At 44.7% G+C, this 16,842-nt stretch overlaps 1 protein-coding gene across 1 annotated transcript in view; it reads right to left on the reverse strand.

Moving 5' to 3' along the window:
* Positions 1–511: 511 nt before the first annotated feature.
* LOC147902300 (NagB/RpiA/CoA transferase-like superfamily protein) overlaps positions 512–16,842 on the reverse strand; it is a 44,519-nt gene continuing 28,188 nt past the window's right edge. Inside the window, exons 3-7 of the mRNA XM_087373373.1 lie at positions 2,800–3,173; positions 1,849–2,593; positions 1,323–1,419; positions 1,154–1,212; positions 512–1,027 (exon numbers count right to left, since the gene is read on the reverse strand). Coding sequence (XP_087229499.1) covers positions 972–1,027; positions 1,154–1,212; positions 1,323–1,419; positions 1,849–2,593; positions 2,800–3,173 — 1,331 coding nt within the window. The 3' untranslated portion in view covers positions 512–971. The remainder of the gene's footprint in view (positions 1,028–1,153; positions 1,213–1,322; positions 1,420–1,848; positions 2,594–2,799; positions 3,174–16,842) is intronic.

Below are 16,842 nucleotides of genomic sequence, written 5' to 3' on the forward strand. Positions count from 1 at the left end.
TGATTGGCAAGCCATATAGACATGCTCAAGAGGGGCAAGATGAATATGCGACTCTGATCTATGTAGTTCAATCGTTGGCTTTCACAAATGAAGAATATGAAATAGTTAACGATTGTTGCTCTTATTGAACATATCATTGTATCATTGTTAAATAACCTCAAAATGTTCACAATGAACAAGAGCATAGCTCACAATTTGCAGCTGTGTGGCATAAGCAGCCAAACTCAAATACCTGCATCCATAGTGTTAGCACTATGCAAGAACTAGGACTTGCATGTCAACTATTCTATTGCTTTCATGCAGCTATTTTGGAGTGGTATGAATCTAGGGACTTAAGCAATGTCCTGTTGAAACTTGCCTCACACTTTAAAGCCCAATAGAACCTCCACAAGTCACCAAAATTTCTGGCTTCTCAACCAAAACACCAAGGCAGATGCAGAATCCTTAAAGAGTTCACAGATTCAGTGTGATTTTGACTCATCATCCGTTGCATTTATTTTTCTGCTTCAACAAGTACAAAAAGCCTTGCACACATTAAAACTGAGTCTTAGTAGTAGTATTGAAGGTTAGTGTAAAAGGTACCACAATGATTCCAGAAGTTTATTGTATGCCAACTAAGCAGTGGTATATTATCAAATCACTCAACAAAATTAAGCTCAGTGTACATCAATTCCCCATCAACACAGATACTCAAAGCTAACTCGTAACGTGCCCAGCACCTCAACTCCAAACTAGAGCACTTTCGTGGGCAAGTAAAAGAACAAAATAAATGTAGATAACATTGGACGAATTATAGAGCACATGGCAAGGAGCTGGAGACAAGATAGCAATTCACTGACATGGAATACTTCTGTCTATTTCAACACTCGCTTATTCTTGCAAAAGGATTAATCAAAGCCACCCACATAATGTAGGTGTATCCTATTCAGAAGAAATGAATGAATCTTATCATATGATTCGCAGGCACCATCTCAAAGCATAGGTTCTTTCCTGTACTCTCTTAGTATCACAGGAACGCTGGTTGGTGGTACCTACATTCGCATGACAAAAGGGTTAAGATGGACAATTTATTATACCAAGCTTCCACATAATTGAATGCTTCACAGCCTCTAAAATATTATGCCTCCCAAAAGAACCATTATATCAAAAACAGGTACCATGCCCAGCTCAGTAATAATCATTGATACATAATCCGCAGGGGTTGCATCGTACCTGAGAAAATTAAGTCTCAAAGTCAGATAGGTACAAAATTAAACAATATCACAAAATTCTATGAAAAAAAATATTAAGTGTCAACCCAAGGCCAAAACCTAGATACACACGTGAGGTTCAGAAGTTGAAGATGTGCACTTTGAGCCCAGCCTTCGAGTTCGTTTAAGTCTTTTCTCCCTGGGACCCTGACAAGCACATCAGGATCACCTGCAAACATCCCACTTCATTCAAAACTACTTTTACACTATATAAAGACAAACCCTCAAACAGCCTCCCTACCTCAGGGGGGAAACAAAAACGTGCATCTCTTCTTGCAAGCTAAAGTTACATTCACAAAATCAAAACCATCCAGATAACATTGAGACCCTTTACAAGCAGAAGCAGATGAAGTGAATTGAAATGGACCTAAAATTTTTTAATGAACATATGGAACCCACAATTCTCCATACGGCTAGCAATGGTTAAGCTTAATGTGCTGGAAAAGACTGTAGGATTTTATGATCTTAAATGCACCCACAGCAACCAAACTTTGAATAAAACACTCTCTCAATGACCAAGCCGTGCCAGAGGATACACTGCTTAAATGAGAATAGAAGCGAGAAAGATGCTCTGGAAAACTGCTAGCTCATCACATACCGAGTTCATTTGAACAAATGGAATCGAGTTGCACCCTCTCATGGAACTTGTAAGTTTCACAGCAAATCATGACAGGAACATGAAATGCATGTGCCACCATGGCAACACAAGCTGAGCCCACTCTGGAATACACTGTCCCATTTGACAAAATTGAGGATGCTCCGAGAAAAACCCTGCTCACCTCTTGCATTATATAAGATACAGCATTAATGTGAGTGTACGTACAGCTGATACCTCTACCCAATAATCTTCTAAGCAGTCCCTTCCCCTCCAGCTTTGGTCTTGAATCGACAATGACTACCCTGAACTTCCGGCCAAGTTCAAATGCATGAAGAATAATCATCTCCACCACACATGATGATGAATACGTGAGGATTACATCTCCATCCCTTATCTTTGTTACTGCGTGCTTTGTTATTTCCTTGTCTGCAAAAGTTATCTTCTCTTGTATAAAACGATCAATTTCTGAGACAAGCCTGGACTTTGATTCTGCTTCTGAAAGGCCAACGGGTAACTTTGCAATCCTGGTCTTCAAAAACTTGATAGCATTTCCCATGCTTATTGACAATGGCCGACAAGTTATCAGAAAAGAGACGTGACTGTTTATCTTGGCTGTCAAGTCCCGTATCAAAGTCTTCTCCTTTGGAGTGGAATAATCCATGATAACTTCACGGAAGGCCAACAGCATTGCCACACAGCGAGCATTACCACCAACAATATCCCCACTTAAGTATTGCAGACCAACCTGGGAATATATCACAAAAATAAGTTAACATTTTCGGGTAAGCAGTGTAAATTATCCACCAACAAGTTCATTGACTATCTGAAACAAGGCTTTACCAGAAATCCTCCGTGAAACAATAGGTATTATGCTTAATAAAAAGAGAAAGCAAGATTTAGATGCAGTCACTGAATCAAGCAAATTACTTTCCCAACATGATAACAGCAGACCTGATAGACAGCAGGATGTGGATGCATTGGATCATCCTGGAAAAATTTAGCCTCAAGAGAAGGAAGCTGCGTCCCATGAACAAACTGAGGTAGGTGCCGAAACAATTCCACCCTGTTCTTGGTTTCAGTCTGTTCAATCAATGCACGCTTTCTGGCTTTGGCCACTCGATGCTCATCATCAAACTGCATTCGAGGTGCTGGAACTTCCTTCTTTTTTTCTTTCTCAGCTGCTCTTTCTCCCGCTTTCTTATCTGAAACCGAGTGTGCCTTTTCTGAGAGTGTCTCCTTTTTTTGATGTTGGCCTTTGGATGACTTGCCCTCCCTCTGAAGGCCACCAACAGTCACACTGTCACCTTCGGCAGGATTCCCTCCAGCTGCAGCCACACAAAAAAGTCATAATCTCTCTCTCTCTCTCTCTCTCTCTCTCTCTCTCTCTCATACACACACACACACACACATTGAACATTGATTACACGTGATGAGATTAACTGTATTATATGGTTAGATCTCCTCCAAGTCAATACAGCTTGGACTGGGGGGGACCGCCCGAGAGGAGGCGTTGCTCTTGATATAGCCCATCGAATACAAAGATCAAGGAGAACATGCCCTCCACCACAGCGAGAGAGCTCGAAAGACACAAATTCAGGATATCTTTGCAGCCCACCGGAGAGCCACCACTGAAACCAACCTCAACAACATAAAGAGTGGTAGGATCCACTTAAATACAGCATACACAGTAAATAGACAAGTAAATATGCACCATAGAACGAATCACAAGGGAGCTAGAGCGCTCCTACTTAGAAAAAAGACACCAATTGGCCCCAAACGTTGGCGCCCCTCGCGGTATTTATTTAACATTCATTTGAAGCCAAGCGGCTGATTACAAAGGTCTCTAGGAAGCTACACCATAGGCAAACCAACGCCCACAGACTCCCCGTCCAACCCACTTTGTAATTCCCTGCTCAACTTCAAACGGTGAATGGCATCCAATCACTAGACAATCATGTATCCTCAGCCAACCAAAACATGCAATAGAGGCCCCAATAGCATCCACTGTCTGAACCACTCCTGCAATCGCACAATCAAGTGCCCAACTAGCCAAACATGGCTGAACAACTACAAGACACACAACATAAATCAACCCTTCTTCGCGAGGAAAGAAACCCAGACGCAATAACTAGCTAGCAACCAATCACGAAATGGCAAAAGCAAGCCGCCTTCTACCCAGCATCCACAGAGCTAGGTCACCCGGGCTATAAGACCCAACATCTTGCAAAGACAAGTTGATTCTACTCTGCCAGCCCCAAAAGCAACTTAGAAGCGAACACCCATGCCCAAAAAGTTACCAAAACCAGCCACAACACCCAGAAAGCTCCAGAAATCAGGTTGAAATCTCCTACAAAACCTGAAAGCCTGAAAAAGCAAGTCGCAATTCACCCGAAGCAGCTTTGTCAAGTCCAGAACTCCTGGAACAGCCCTAGAACCAATCGCAGGCACTTGGAACATCCTGGAAGAGCCCAAAAGCAAATCACAAACTGGAATAGACACCCTGGCAGAAATCGCCACCTACAACAGGCTCTTGGATCAATTGTGATTTGCTCTGGTAGGCCTTGGATCATCTGGAACTAGCCCTTGGGTAAAACCAATTTCCCAGTCAGACCCTAGATCCCCTGAAACTAGCCGCTGGGTAAAAACGAATCTTCGTGGAAGGCTGTGGATCACCTGAAACTGGTCCCTAGGTAAAAACGAATTTTTCTGACAGGCTCTGGATCACTTGAAACTGGCCCCTAGGTAAAAACGAATTTCCCTGGCAAGCTCTCGAACCTCCTGGTAAAAAGTGATTTGACTCTAGCAGCACCTGGTAGGCTCTGGCAGCTCCAAACTGATGATCTGGCTCCTCTAGAACTGATTTGGCCAACAGCCTCTAAAAGAAGGACTCCCTCCTCCCTTTTAAAGCCCTAGGCTCCAAAAAGCAGTGTTTTTTAATTGCACCACTCTTTTGGGCCCCCTGTTGCACACTTTGGCCCTAGGAATTAATTGCCTAGTAACTAGGCGCACATTCACTATTTCCAAGGGCCCACTAGGAATTTTAATTTCCCAAGTCCCGCCCCATGGCCGGACCCTTGTGCCCCAGAGGCTCAAGGCAATCACGCGCAATTTACGGGAGTCGCAAATCAAAAGCCCCATAATTTCATGTCCTCCTAACAGACCCCCCTCTTGAAAGAAGACAAACGTCCTCGATTGCCTGCAAAAGAAAACCAATTGGAAACACTACAATGTTTGTTAGGAAAAAGACAAGCAAACATTCCACATACATGCATTCACAAACAATATGCTCTCCACGATGTCCAATCCACCTCACGTATGGCCATCCCTAAGGACCCACTGCCTGTGGTACATCATGAGCATATGTAAACACTTAATGCACATCATGAACATCCAAAGTACCTGAGATATCAAATCCAAATCTGAGTGGACAGCCAACCTTGTCGCCAACAGATCACTGATAGTACATATACGATTTGTAGAGCTGCAGATAAGAAATACGTATAGCACTGCAAACCAAGTGACTAGTACACCACATACATCGTGGCCAACGATGCACGATATAGACCACTTCCAGGAATTGCGCGTCCGGAACCAAGGTCTAGGGGAATCCATTCTCTTTTTGTCGAAACCACATGACAAAAAAGAGCATTCCCATCTTGTCGAATCCTCATGACAAGAATAACATGCATATTTTACCGAAACCTCATGGCAAAAATAGCATTCTTATTTTTGTCGAAACCTCATGACAAAAATAGCAATCTCATTTTGTCGAACCCTCATGACAAAAGAGCAATCTCATTTTGTCGAAACCTCATGACAAAAGAGCATCCAAAAGTAGCAGGGAAAACACCATCCTGCAAACCGTATACATCATCCAGAATCGGATGCCAAAAAGAGTGGCAGACTCTGCCATATAAAATTTTTTTTATAAGTGCCTGTACACCGCACTATACAAAACCAGCAGTAAATAACCCACTATGGAGTTAGGAACTCTTGCCCTTCGGAACATTCAGTGGCTCATCTGTGTCACTAGCCGGCTGCTTCCTCTTACGGTTGGGATAATCTCTAAACTGATGTCCCTCCTCTTTGCAAATAAAACATTTTCCAGCTTCATATAAAGCGCGTCATTCCTCTGGAGACAAACGATTACGTTCATTCTTTTGACGATTAGCTTTCTTCTCTATTTTGAAAAATTGGAACCCAGTTCTCTTATCTATGTCATCTTTCCTAGATTCCTACTTCTATCCACCTTTGAACCCAAAAGTCCTCCCTTGCATCAAAGCATATGCCGTGCTAGAATTTTCGATAAGCTGAGACATGTTGGAAACTTGAGTCTTCGTGCAGTAGCCTCTGAACTCCTTAGGCAGCCCGCAACAATATTTCTCAACCTACTCAGTGAAAAGAACAATCCGGTAGGAGCTAACAACAAACAAAGCCGCCCAAAACTTGCTATTATACTCCTCTAAATTGCGGCAATTAATGGAATTCAGCTCATGCCAAGCTGTCATGATATCTACTTCAAAGGTCGTGGTAAGCTACGCAACTGAAAACACCTGCTTAAAACCTACCCACGTGTTTGGTGCAATGTTTTGCATAAGCATAGTGGTCCACCATAAGTGCGTTCCCCTTTAGAAAACTTGCAACCTGGCGTACTTTGGATGACTCTGTGAAACTCTCTCCTGTGTAGGCTGCATCGAACTGCTGCAAAAAGGTCAAGGCTTTGAGTTTGTCCTGCACCCCGCACCTGTTAGAAAATTACCCAACAGAGGGTACACACAGCGGAAGACTGATAGAATAGCCCAGGAGCTCACACAGTGTGCGTGTGGGGTGTGGAATCACAAACTTCTTAACTTATGTGCATAAAATAGATGTGCAGACTCATCAATAGACAATGAACCAGCCAAATAGAGAAACCACCAAAATAATATATTTCCATCCAAAACTATGGACACAATACAAAAGAGATAGACCCAAAGTCCCACCAATGGTGTGGTCCTCTGATCTTACCACAAGGTACTTCTCCTATCTGCTGGCTATCTCTCGACTCAAGCCCGCGTGCTCCACCTCCGAAGTCTGTAGACTTTCCATCCAGTGTGTTCTTCTCCACCTTACTACCTGTGAATAAGCCTAGGTGGGCAGCCCCTGCCAAGCTTTGTCTGCAGCACACACGTCCCTTGGTCCTCCTGAATGTAGGCCCCAAGGTAGCTGTTCCACTGCTCCAACTTGCTTGTGAATGGCTGCTCCAGAAGATGATGATCTCAGCAACCTTCTGCCCTAGAAGACAGCCTAGGTTCAGCCTCTCCCTGGAGCTAAGTCTACAGCAACACCTCTCTCCTTCACTTCCTGTGTAGAGGCCCAAGGATGGTGGATATGCTGCTCCTTTTTGCTCCTCCCAAAGCTGCTTGGATGGATGATTTGTGAGGGCACAAAGGCCCTCCTTATATAGGCCCAAGAGCCTGGCCAGCCAACCGACCCAGCAGCCCTAGAAAGGGCCGACTGCTGGTTGGTTCAGCCCCTTGCCCCTGGCCGACCAAAACTGACCCCCTTGGGATCAACCTACTGACCAGGCGGGGGGGTTTGCCAGCCCATTTGCTGGCCTCTGCTCCCCCGCCTTGCCACGTGGCCTGCGCCATTGTTTGCCTCCATGTGAGGCCTGTTCCGGCCTGCTGTGCTGGCCCGCTATGTGCTTCTAGTAGGCGCCTATGAGCCCTGCATGTATCGCCTCCTACCAGGTTCCTTTCCAGGCCCCAAAGCGCTGCTGTTCCTGCTGATGTCATTGCGCCTCGTCCAGGGCTTGCTGCAGGTCCCTGATGTCCACGTGTGTGCCACGTACATCAGGAGCTCCACGACTTGCCAGGTACCCTTCTTGCTAGCCCATAGGCCATGTCTGGATAGCTGCCCACATGGCAGCCTGTGTGCTGCCCATGTGGCAGCCTTTACCTTTTGCTGTGTGCTGCACACATGGCAGCTCATGTGCTGCCCATGTGGCAGCCCCGATATCCCCTGGTCTACCTCCCCCATGCTCTCCTCATATGGGGGCTTACAGATGGGGAGGTGACCTTTCCAACAGCACCTGCCTCTTTAAAGTCCTTCAACTTCCCTTGAGGTGCCAAATTGTCATAAACAGGTGTCTGGGCAAAAGAGACAGCAGCACTCACTCTATTCCCCACACTACCAGCATTAGGAAAAGCTGTACTATTCAAACCAGCACCCGAATTTTGCATATTTCCCAAAGCATACCTCTTTACATCCCTGAGGCTGCTCCAACATTGGCATACATCATGTTCTGTCCCATGGGTTGTAAACTAGGCTGAAACCCAACTGTTTGACTAGCAGGCATACCCAAAAATTGGGCTTGTGGGCTGACCATAGCTTGAAACACTGAACCACCATCAAAATAACCTGGCTGAACCGGGTTTGCCAAAACTCCTTGCTGTCCGGAAACCATGGACTGAAAATTATTACCTTGAGTCGGTCCCAGAATCATGTTAGACTGCAGCTGACCATAGGATATTTGAGAGGGCTCATCCTGAAAAATGACATGTAGTCGCTTGTTAGCTTCAACATCCCTATCCCCATCATCAAGCTTCCTTTCCTTCAGCTGCACATCTGAGTTCCTCATCTTCTAGAAGCGAGGATCCTATGTGAACTGCGTGAAAGCACTCATGAAACTCTGCATCTGTGCCTTAAACAGTTCCACATCCTCCTCATCCATCCGATCATCCTAATGCTCTACAACATGCCGGGTCTCCCCTCCTGCACCCTGATCACCTCCAAGAGGTTGAGACATCTGCTCTTCCTCCTCAGAAAGGCTCACAGATCTCTCCATGTGTGACATATTTACTGAATAGTATGTTGTCTTCTTCACCTAGTCTACTAGACTTGCACCAAGCCAACCACAGGCTCCCCTCTTGAAGAAGTTAGGTGGATCCCAACAATGGAACCACTGAAACCAGCCTCAACACCATAAAGGGTGGCACGATCCACTTAAATACAGGATACACAGTAAATAGACAAGTAAATATGCACCATAGAACAAATCACAAGGGAGCTAGAGTGCTCCTACTCAGAAACAAAACACCGATTGGCCCCAAACCTTGGCGCCCCTTGCGGCATTTATTTAACATTCATTTCGCATTCAGATGCCCCATGTACTATGAGATACCATTGTCTTTTTAGGGACGGTTTTGGGCCATTATCCAAACTTCTCTCATACCCAGACCAGGGATACCTCACTGCCTTCATCCATGAGGCGGTCCACCACCGAAAGCACTTACTCAGGACGCAGATGAGATCATCCTTTTTAATGTACTTTGTACCTTGTCCCATAGGCTCGTGAGGTCTTCCATGGACGTTAATATACATCTCTCTCTCTCTCTCTCTCTCTCTCTCTCTCTCTCTCTCTCTGTGATTTGTATGAGATCATCTTTTTTCGTGTTGGGTGTTGGAAGCAATGGAAGCTAAAAAATAGAAGCACAATGGAGAAAAACGAGAAACACATGAAGTACCAAGCATAAAACAGTTGCCACTATGTAACACACGAGTGTCAGAACAACCAACCCAATCACTATCAGTGAATCCATGCATGACAAGTGAAGTATCAGCCCCATAAAGAAGGCCTAAATACTGAGTGACTTTAAGATATCTGAAAACACGCTTCACAGCATGCCAATGGTCCATAGATGGGCTGTGCATATATCTGCTCAATTGTGAGACAGCATACTGTAGATCAGGTCTCGTATGGCATAGGTAAATCAAACAACCAACTGCCTACTGATAGAGAGTGACATCACATGTACTACTACCATCCTCAGAAGAGAAGTGAAAATCGGTCTCTAATGGTGTGGATACTGGCTTGCAATCCTCAAACTGAAAACGCTGCAAAAGCTGTCCAATGTACTTGGATTGTGACATCAAAATGCCCCCCTCACTGCTCGCAAATAGAATGCCTAGATAGTAGTGCAGAAGACCAAGATCAGATGCAAATCAATTTTAAAATCTGCAATTTGCTGAGCATGTGTCCCAATTACAAGCATGTCATCCACATAAAGGACTAAAATCAGCAAATCAATTTTAAAATCTGCAATTTGCTGAGCATGTGTCCCAGTTACAAGCATGTCATCCACAAAGGACTAAAATCAGCAAATATGTCCCCCACTTGCGGATGTAAAGGGTAGCCTCTGTAGGGTTGTTCTGAAAGCCAAGTGTGAGCAAATGAGAATGAATTCTCAAATACCAAGCCGGAGGTACCTGCTTCAATCCATAGAGAGCTTTAACCTCAAAGCCATGAGGTTGGGAAACATAGACCTCTTCTTGCAAATGCCCATGAAGGAAAGCTGTCTTAAGCTGATGTATCTACCAATGAAAGTGGGAACCAAAGGCAATAACAATGTGAATGGTAGTGATCCTGGACGTGGGAGCAAAAGTCTCCTCAAAGTCAATGCCATGCTGCTGAGCATAGCCCTTAGCAACAAGACAGACTTTGTAATGGTTCACTGAACCAACAGCTTTCCGTTTCATCTTGTAAACCCACTTCTTACCATAAGGCAAATTACATAACTCCCAAGTGTCATTCTGATGGATAGAATCCAATTCAGCTTGCATAGCCTTCATCCAACAATCATTCTGAAAGGCATCTTGATGACATAAGGGCTCTTCATTGCATGCTGTAGCAACCAAACCATAAGCAACAAAACTAGCATGCTCTTTCCGGACAGCTGATCTCATACGGGCTGGCAGAGGAGTGTCTTGTTTGCTGTCTTTAAAACGGGGTACCTTTTTAGGCTCCTGAATTTCTGCTCTTTCCTGGTCAAGAGCCCTGTGCAAATGATCCTGATCAATGATAGGCATATCAGGCTCAATTTCTGCATGCGCATGTGGCTGTAAATGACCAACAGATGGAGGAGGGACAACCTCAAATGGAACATCATCCCGAGCATAGGATGGAAACAAAGGCATCAAGCTGTCAAATATGTCTGGGGCATCGACAACGGGCTGTTTTTGACAGTCCAGCAAAGGCATAGTGGAAGATTCATCAAACACAACATCCCAACTAACAAAACACTTGCCCGTGCGGGGCTGATATAACTTATAGCCCCTGCTCTCTGAACTATACCCAAGAAAAATGCATTTAACAGGTTTATCATCCAACCTAGTGCGTCTCTGTGAAGGCACATGAGCATAAGCTAAGCATCCAAAAGTCCTCATGTGGGAAATGTGAGGCTTACGACCCGTCCAAGCCTCATAAGGTGTGATACTCTACAATGCCTTTGTAGGACATCTATTCAAGATGTAATCTGCACACATGACCGCATCCAACCACTTTTTCCCTTTTTCTTCCGGACCAGCTCTTGTTTATGCTTTTATTGGTTCCCTTCTGAAATTTGCGCAGCTCTCTTGGTTTACTTTTGGTTTTATGAGTATATGTTAGAAGCAGCTCGCAACTTAGCTCTATATACCCCCAACTCCCCCTACTTCCTCAATCCCAAGAATGATCGCAAAGGGGTCAAACTCTGAGGGATAGGCCAAGTCAGTCATGGAAAATTTATGTACATGAGCGTGTGAGGGACACATGCACAACAAGTAGAAAATCCCAATAGGAGAGTGTGCAGCCCACTCTCATTCTCAACCAAGGCAATAAAGTGCTTGAAGCATGAAGAAACATCAGACTTGGATTTCAATGCGAAAATCAAGTGTACCTGGTGAAATCGTCAATAAGAGTAACAAAATAGTAGAACCCCCCAAGAGCTGCAACCCTCATGGGTCCACAAACATCACTATGGACCAGATAAAGCTTACATGAAGCATCAACTCTCCCATCCTTGGGAAACGCAGCACGATGCATCTTACCAAGTAAGCATGGTTCACAAACACGTCTGATAGGCATATGCATTTTGGGAAGATCCACAGCCATATCTTCCTTATATAACTTCACCAGGGCTCCAAAATTGAGGTGTCCAAACCTCTCATGCCACAAATGAGTATCTACCATGGCATATGCATTTTGGGAAGATCCACAACCATATCTTCCTTACATAACTTCACCAAGGCTCCAAAATTGAGATGTCCAAACCTCTCATGCCACAAATGAGTATCTGCCATGGTAAAATCAATAGCATCGGCAAGTGCATCGGCAAGTGCATCATCATCTGAACATCTGTCATAAGCATCAAGTCTATAAAGACTGCTAGACAATGTGCCAGTCAAAACCAGGGTAGAGACATGTGTAACATCATACACTGCACACCTCACACCATCAAAAATAACTTGAAAGCCACATGTAGCAATGGCTGAAATAGAAATGAGGTTCTTACGAACGCCTGGAACATAAAGCACATGCTCTAGAATGACAATATCACCAGAGACAGAAGTAAGAGCAACTTGCCCAATACCTTTCACGGTATATGATGCATTAATGGCACATGTGACACTGCCCCCCTTAGATGTGAGATCCAATGAGTTGAATAACTTCCTGCAGAAAGTGATGTGCTTGCTAGCACCACTATCAAAGAACCAGGCATCACAAACATCTGAAACTGCCATACAATCATCATAAACATCAAGATTATAAAGACATGAAAGCCCAATGATGGTCTTGTGCGAAATTAGCGGACTCATGTCGATCTTCTGCACTAGAAGAACTAGATACTGCAAGACCAAACTCTTTCTTTTTCTTTTCAGATACTATGCGCTTCCTGCATTCAGAAATATCATGCCCAGGTTTCCTGTAATAGTTACATCTCTTCTTCTTTTTGTTATCCCCTGAAGAAGAGGCACCATGTGAATGATCAGCTGAAACCTTGCCTTTACCATTGTGTTTATGATGGGCAGCAAATGCTTGATCGCTAGCCATAGTAGCATTGCGCGATTCACACGACTTTGCTCCTCTTGAAGAAGAAGAGCAACAAGCTGGTCAAATGAGAAATGATTGGCATCACCCCCTACAACCAACCGCAATGTAGTAGCAAAGCCTTGATATGAATCAGGCAACCCATCAAGGGTATTAGAAACCAGCTAAGAATCAGGCATAATCTCATCAATGTTGGCCAACTGCTCTTTCAAATCCTTCACATTAGTGAGATAGGCATCCGTGTTACCACCCTCATCAAGCTTTAAATCTCTCAACTGCCTACGGAGATAGGCAACCCTCGCCTCATTTCGCACTTGATACAAAGGTGCAAGCTGATCCCATGCTTGCTTAGCTGTCTTGCAAGACCGAATACGAGGGATAATAACTCGTTTCACTAAAAGAGCAATCAAGGCATGTGCTTTGGCATCACGACCATCCCACTGAATTTGCTCCTGTGAAGAAGGCAAAGCACCTGGAGCAGGAGGTGCAGGAGTCCTGGCTGTAGCAGTAGAACCATCTCCTGAAGACCCACCACCTGCACAAGCAGAGGCTGCAGGTGTAGCACCGGCAACGGTGCATGAAGGCTTGGCCTCAGAACCTGAAACAATATGCCATAAATTCTTGGCAACCAAAACATGTCCCATCATGTATGACCACATGGGGTAATTGGTGCCATCAAGCTTGTCATCGGCCCCAATCAGCCCAAACAAATCATCTTTGCCATCAGACATGGTGCTGAAATACAAGGCAAATGTACCAACTGGCAAAGCAAATGAGAGAAAGGCAACCTCTCAGAATCAAGTGCCAAAAACCTGCCCAAGCTTCAAAGCTTATGTCTGCAAAAGACTCTGATGTCCCAAGGTGTACCTATTGCAAGAAAAATCCCCAAAGCCAACACGAGGCCTTCCAAGGCAACACGAGGCCTTTCCAAAATGCAAACGAAGCATAAATTGGAAAAGTCAATGCAACAACGGCTTACCAAGAATGTGGCCCAAAAGGACAGCAAGAAAAGGCTCTGAATGCGAGCAAAGGAGGATTGGAAATGAGAATTACAGTAAAAGAAGTGCTCCCACGAGAAAGAAAGCACGTAGAAATGGAGAGAAAGAGATCCAATGGAGAGAAGCTCGCAGCCTGAGGCAAAGGGATGCCAAATGAGGAGGGAAGGGCTCAAAGAGACGTCTCCAGATCAATTCAGCAGCTCCAAATGGCTCCAAACACTCGCACGCAGCTCGAGGCAGCTCCGAAATGCTGAGAAACCTGAAAATGATTGACATGCACCCCGAGGCAGCTCCCGTACGAATTTCTGACAGGCATATGGATTCCACACCTGTGAATTTTTTGACAGTCTATACAGTGTACGAATTTTCGTACGGATTCTAATAGATGTACGGATTTCCATACGGATTCTGACAGGTGTACGGATTTCAGTATGGATTTTGTCAAATGTACAAATTTCTGTACGGATTTTTTCTAACAGGTACGAAATTCCGAACAGAAGTTATAAATGCTCGCGTGCGGTCGTTTTTTGCTGCAACAGGCTGGAAAATGCACCGAAAAGAAAGGCCTCAAACACTCGTGGGAGTATGAAAACCAGCAAGACCAGCAGGAATGAGAGCTCCAGAGGCTGCCAAACAGCTTGGGAAAGTTGTCAATGGCTGAGGGAATGGATTCCCAACCTGCTCTGATACCACTATTGGGTGTTGGAAGCAATGGAAGCACAATGGAGAAAAACGAGATGCTGTAATAGATTGCTGCAAAACTGAAGTGTGGAGGCTCAAGGGAGAGCCAACGTAACAAAACCCTAAGGCTAACTACCCTAACTGGACTAAGTGTCCTAACTGACCTAGATGGTACATAAACTAACTGTACCAATAGTCCTAACTGACTAGAACTAGGCCTACAAGGCTCATACCAAGGTATAAGTGGCATCTAAAGATAGCCCATGAGATAGCCTACATTTGGTGTACTTTTGTACTTCTTGGATTCGCACTTTGTCTCATAGGCCCGCGAGGCCTCTTGCAGACATTAATATATCTTTCTTTCTTTCTTTTCTCTCTCTCCGCTGTCACCCGATCACCAACACTATTTGGTCTTTTTATCGATGAATTGGAAGCATGGATGAGAATACATAGCAAAGAAGGTGTGCAAATTGCAGGATACGCTTAGTTAATGCTTATATATGCAAATGACGTGGTATTCTTCGCAAAGAACAAGGAGAGCCTACAAGCACATCTGGATGCACTGAGAGAGTTTTGCAAACACTCAGAAATGCACATTAATATAGACAAGTCAAAGGTGATGGTCATCGGGACACGTAACAAACAGGTGGATGTCACATTTGGAGGGGAGCCCCTGGAAATAGTCAACCGATATAAATATTTAAGGCTGGATTTCACCAACAACTACAAACGGAATGCATAAGTGGAAAGGAGGATTTTGGGAGGTTTAAAAGCTCTATATAGCTTCCAAAATAAATGCAAGAAGGTGCATCTGTGGAATTGGGAAATGAGAAAGTCTCTTTACGGATGCCATGCTTGGGCACCTGGGCTATCTAAGATTCACTAGGAAAGAATAGAAACTTTGCATAAACGTTTCCTAATAGGGGAGTTAGGGGTTAAGGCACAGACACCCTACCCATCATGCTGGCTGAGACAGGTATGATACCTCTAGAAGGGGAGGCATTGTGTCAATTCATGGCATACCTCAACAAAATTGAGAAGATGAATGACAACAGGATACCACACAAAGTGATGGAAGCTACACAACTCACGGGTTGGCACAGAGAGTGGAATCATGGGGTATAACTAACGCTGATATACCAGAAGACGCATGTGAAATAAAAGAGATAGTGACGTAGAAAATGGTACAAAAACTATGGCAAAACCCAGGACAAAAATGCACTTTTATAAACAAGAAGTTAACTCAATGGACAGCTATGGAATGCAGATATACCTTGGGGAAGACATATCAACATTTAAAAGACATCTGATCTGCAAAATCAGAACTAGTTCACATGATCTCGAGGTAGAGAGGGGTGGATGGGCAAGACCCAGGATCCCCAGAGAGGAAAGAATCTGCAAAGTAGAAAATGAGCAGCATGTACTCCTCAGATGTAGAGCATACGCACACATCAGAGAAGGCTATGGGGAAAGCAGAGACCTAAATAATGTGCTGGAAGCAGCCAGCCAAAAAGCTAGGAAGCTACTTAAAGAGATTTTAAAACATCGCAACAAGGTACTCGGTCTAGCTCACAAGCTAGCCCAACAAGTACTCACTACATGACAAAACTGTAATATTTTTCTCCACTGGATGTGAGGGATCACTATTAGTTAATAGTGATCGCCAATCCCATAGATCCTGAAGGGTCTCAGAAGGACTTTAATACAATCATATCATATCATAGCATCTCTCTCTCTCTCTCTCTCTCTCTCTCTCTCTTTTTGGGCTGAAGCAAAGGGCGCGCTAGGGTTCTTACTGAGTGCTATGCTAAGCTCAAGATCTCAAGAGCTCAAACTCAAAACTGAGATCAAAATCCAAACCTCGGCACCGTGGTGGCTTTCGGGTGGGCTGCAAAGATGTCCTGGATCTGCGTTCGCTGAGATGTCTCTTGTTGTGGTCGAGGATGCGGTCTCCTCGCCATCTGTGTCTGATGGGCTATGTCAAGAGTGACGCCTTGTCTCTAGCAGTCTCCTTTGAGGAGAGCTGAGATAGACAAGACTTTGATCATACGTGCTCTAGCCACTCTCTATGTCATGTGTGGTCTCCACGTCTTTGGCTCGGCAACATTGCGTCGTCTCTCCCTGCTGATCCATACTACCCTCATGTTAGCTAGGTTCTCCTCCACCCCACTGTGTCTTGGAGCTGACTCAAATGCATAGAGGTCCGCGACATGTCGCTATGCTCGGTCTACTCAGCCTCCTGCCACGCAGTCACCTCCTGCTGTTGTCTGATCTATCACAATAGTGTCTCTGTGCCGCCACATCTGAATTAGATAGAGCCCAATGCAGACCTGGTGACGGAAGTGTTTCAAACCGTGAGAATGGGCCAAATCTGTGCCTCTCCTGGAAGAGGCAGTGGTATCGTCATAGTAGGCTGGACAGGCACACAAGAATTGCTCCTCAGTCTTGACCTCTTATCCATTGCTC

This window comes from Dipteris shenzhenensis, chromosome 4 (assembly GCF_047967505.1).
Source record: "Dipteris shenzhenensis isolate YYH24624 ecotype China chromosome 4, Dip_SZ_1.0, whole genome shotgun sequence".
Classification (NCBI taxonomy): domain Eukaryota; kingdom Viridiplantae; phylum Streptophyta; class Polypodiopsida; order Gleicheniales; family Dipteridaceae; genus Dipteris; species Dipteris shenzhenensis.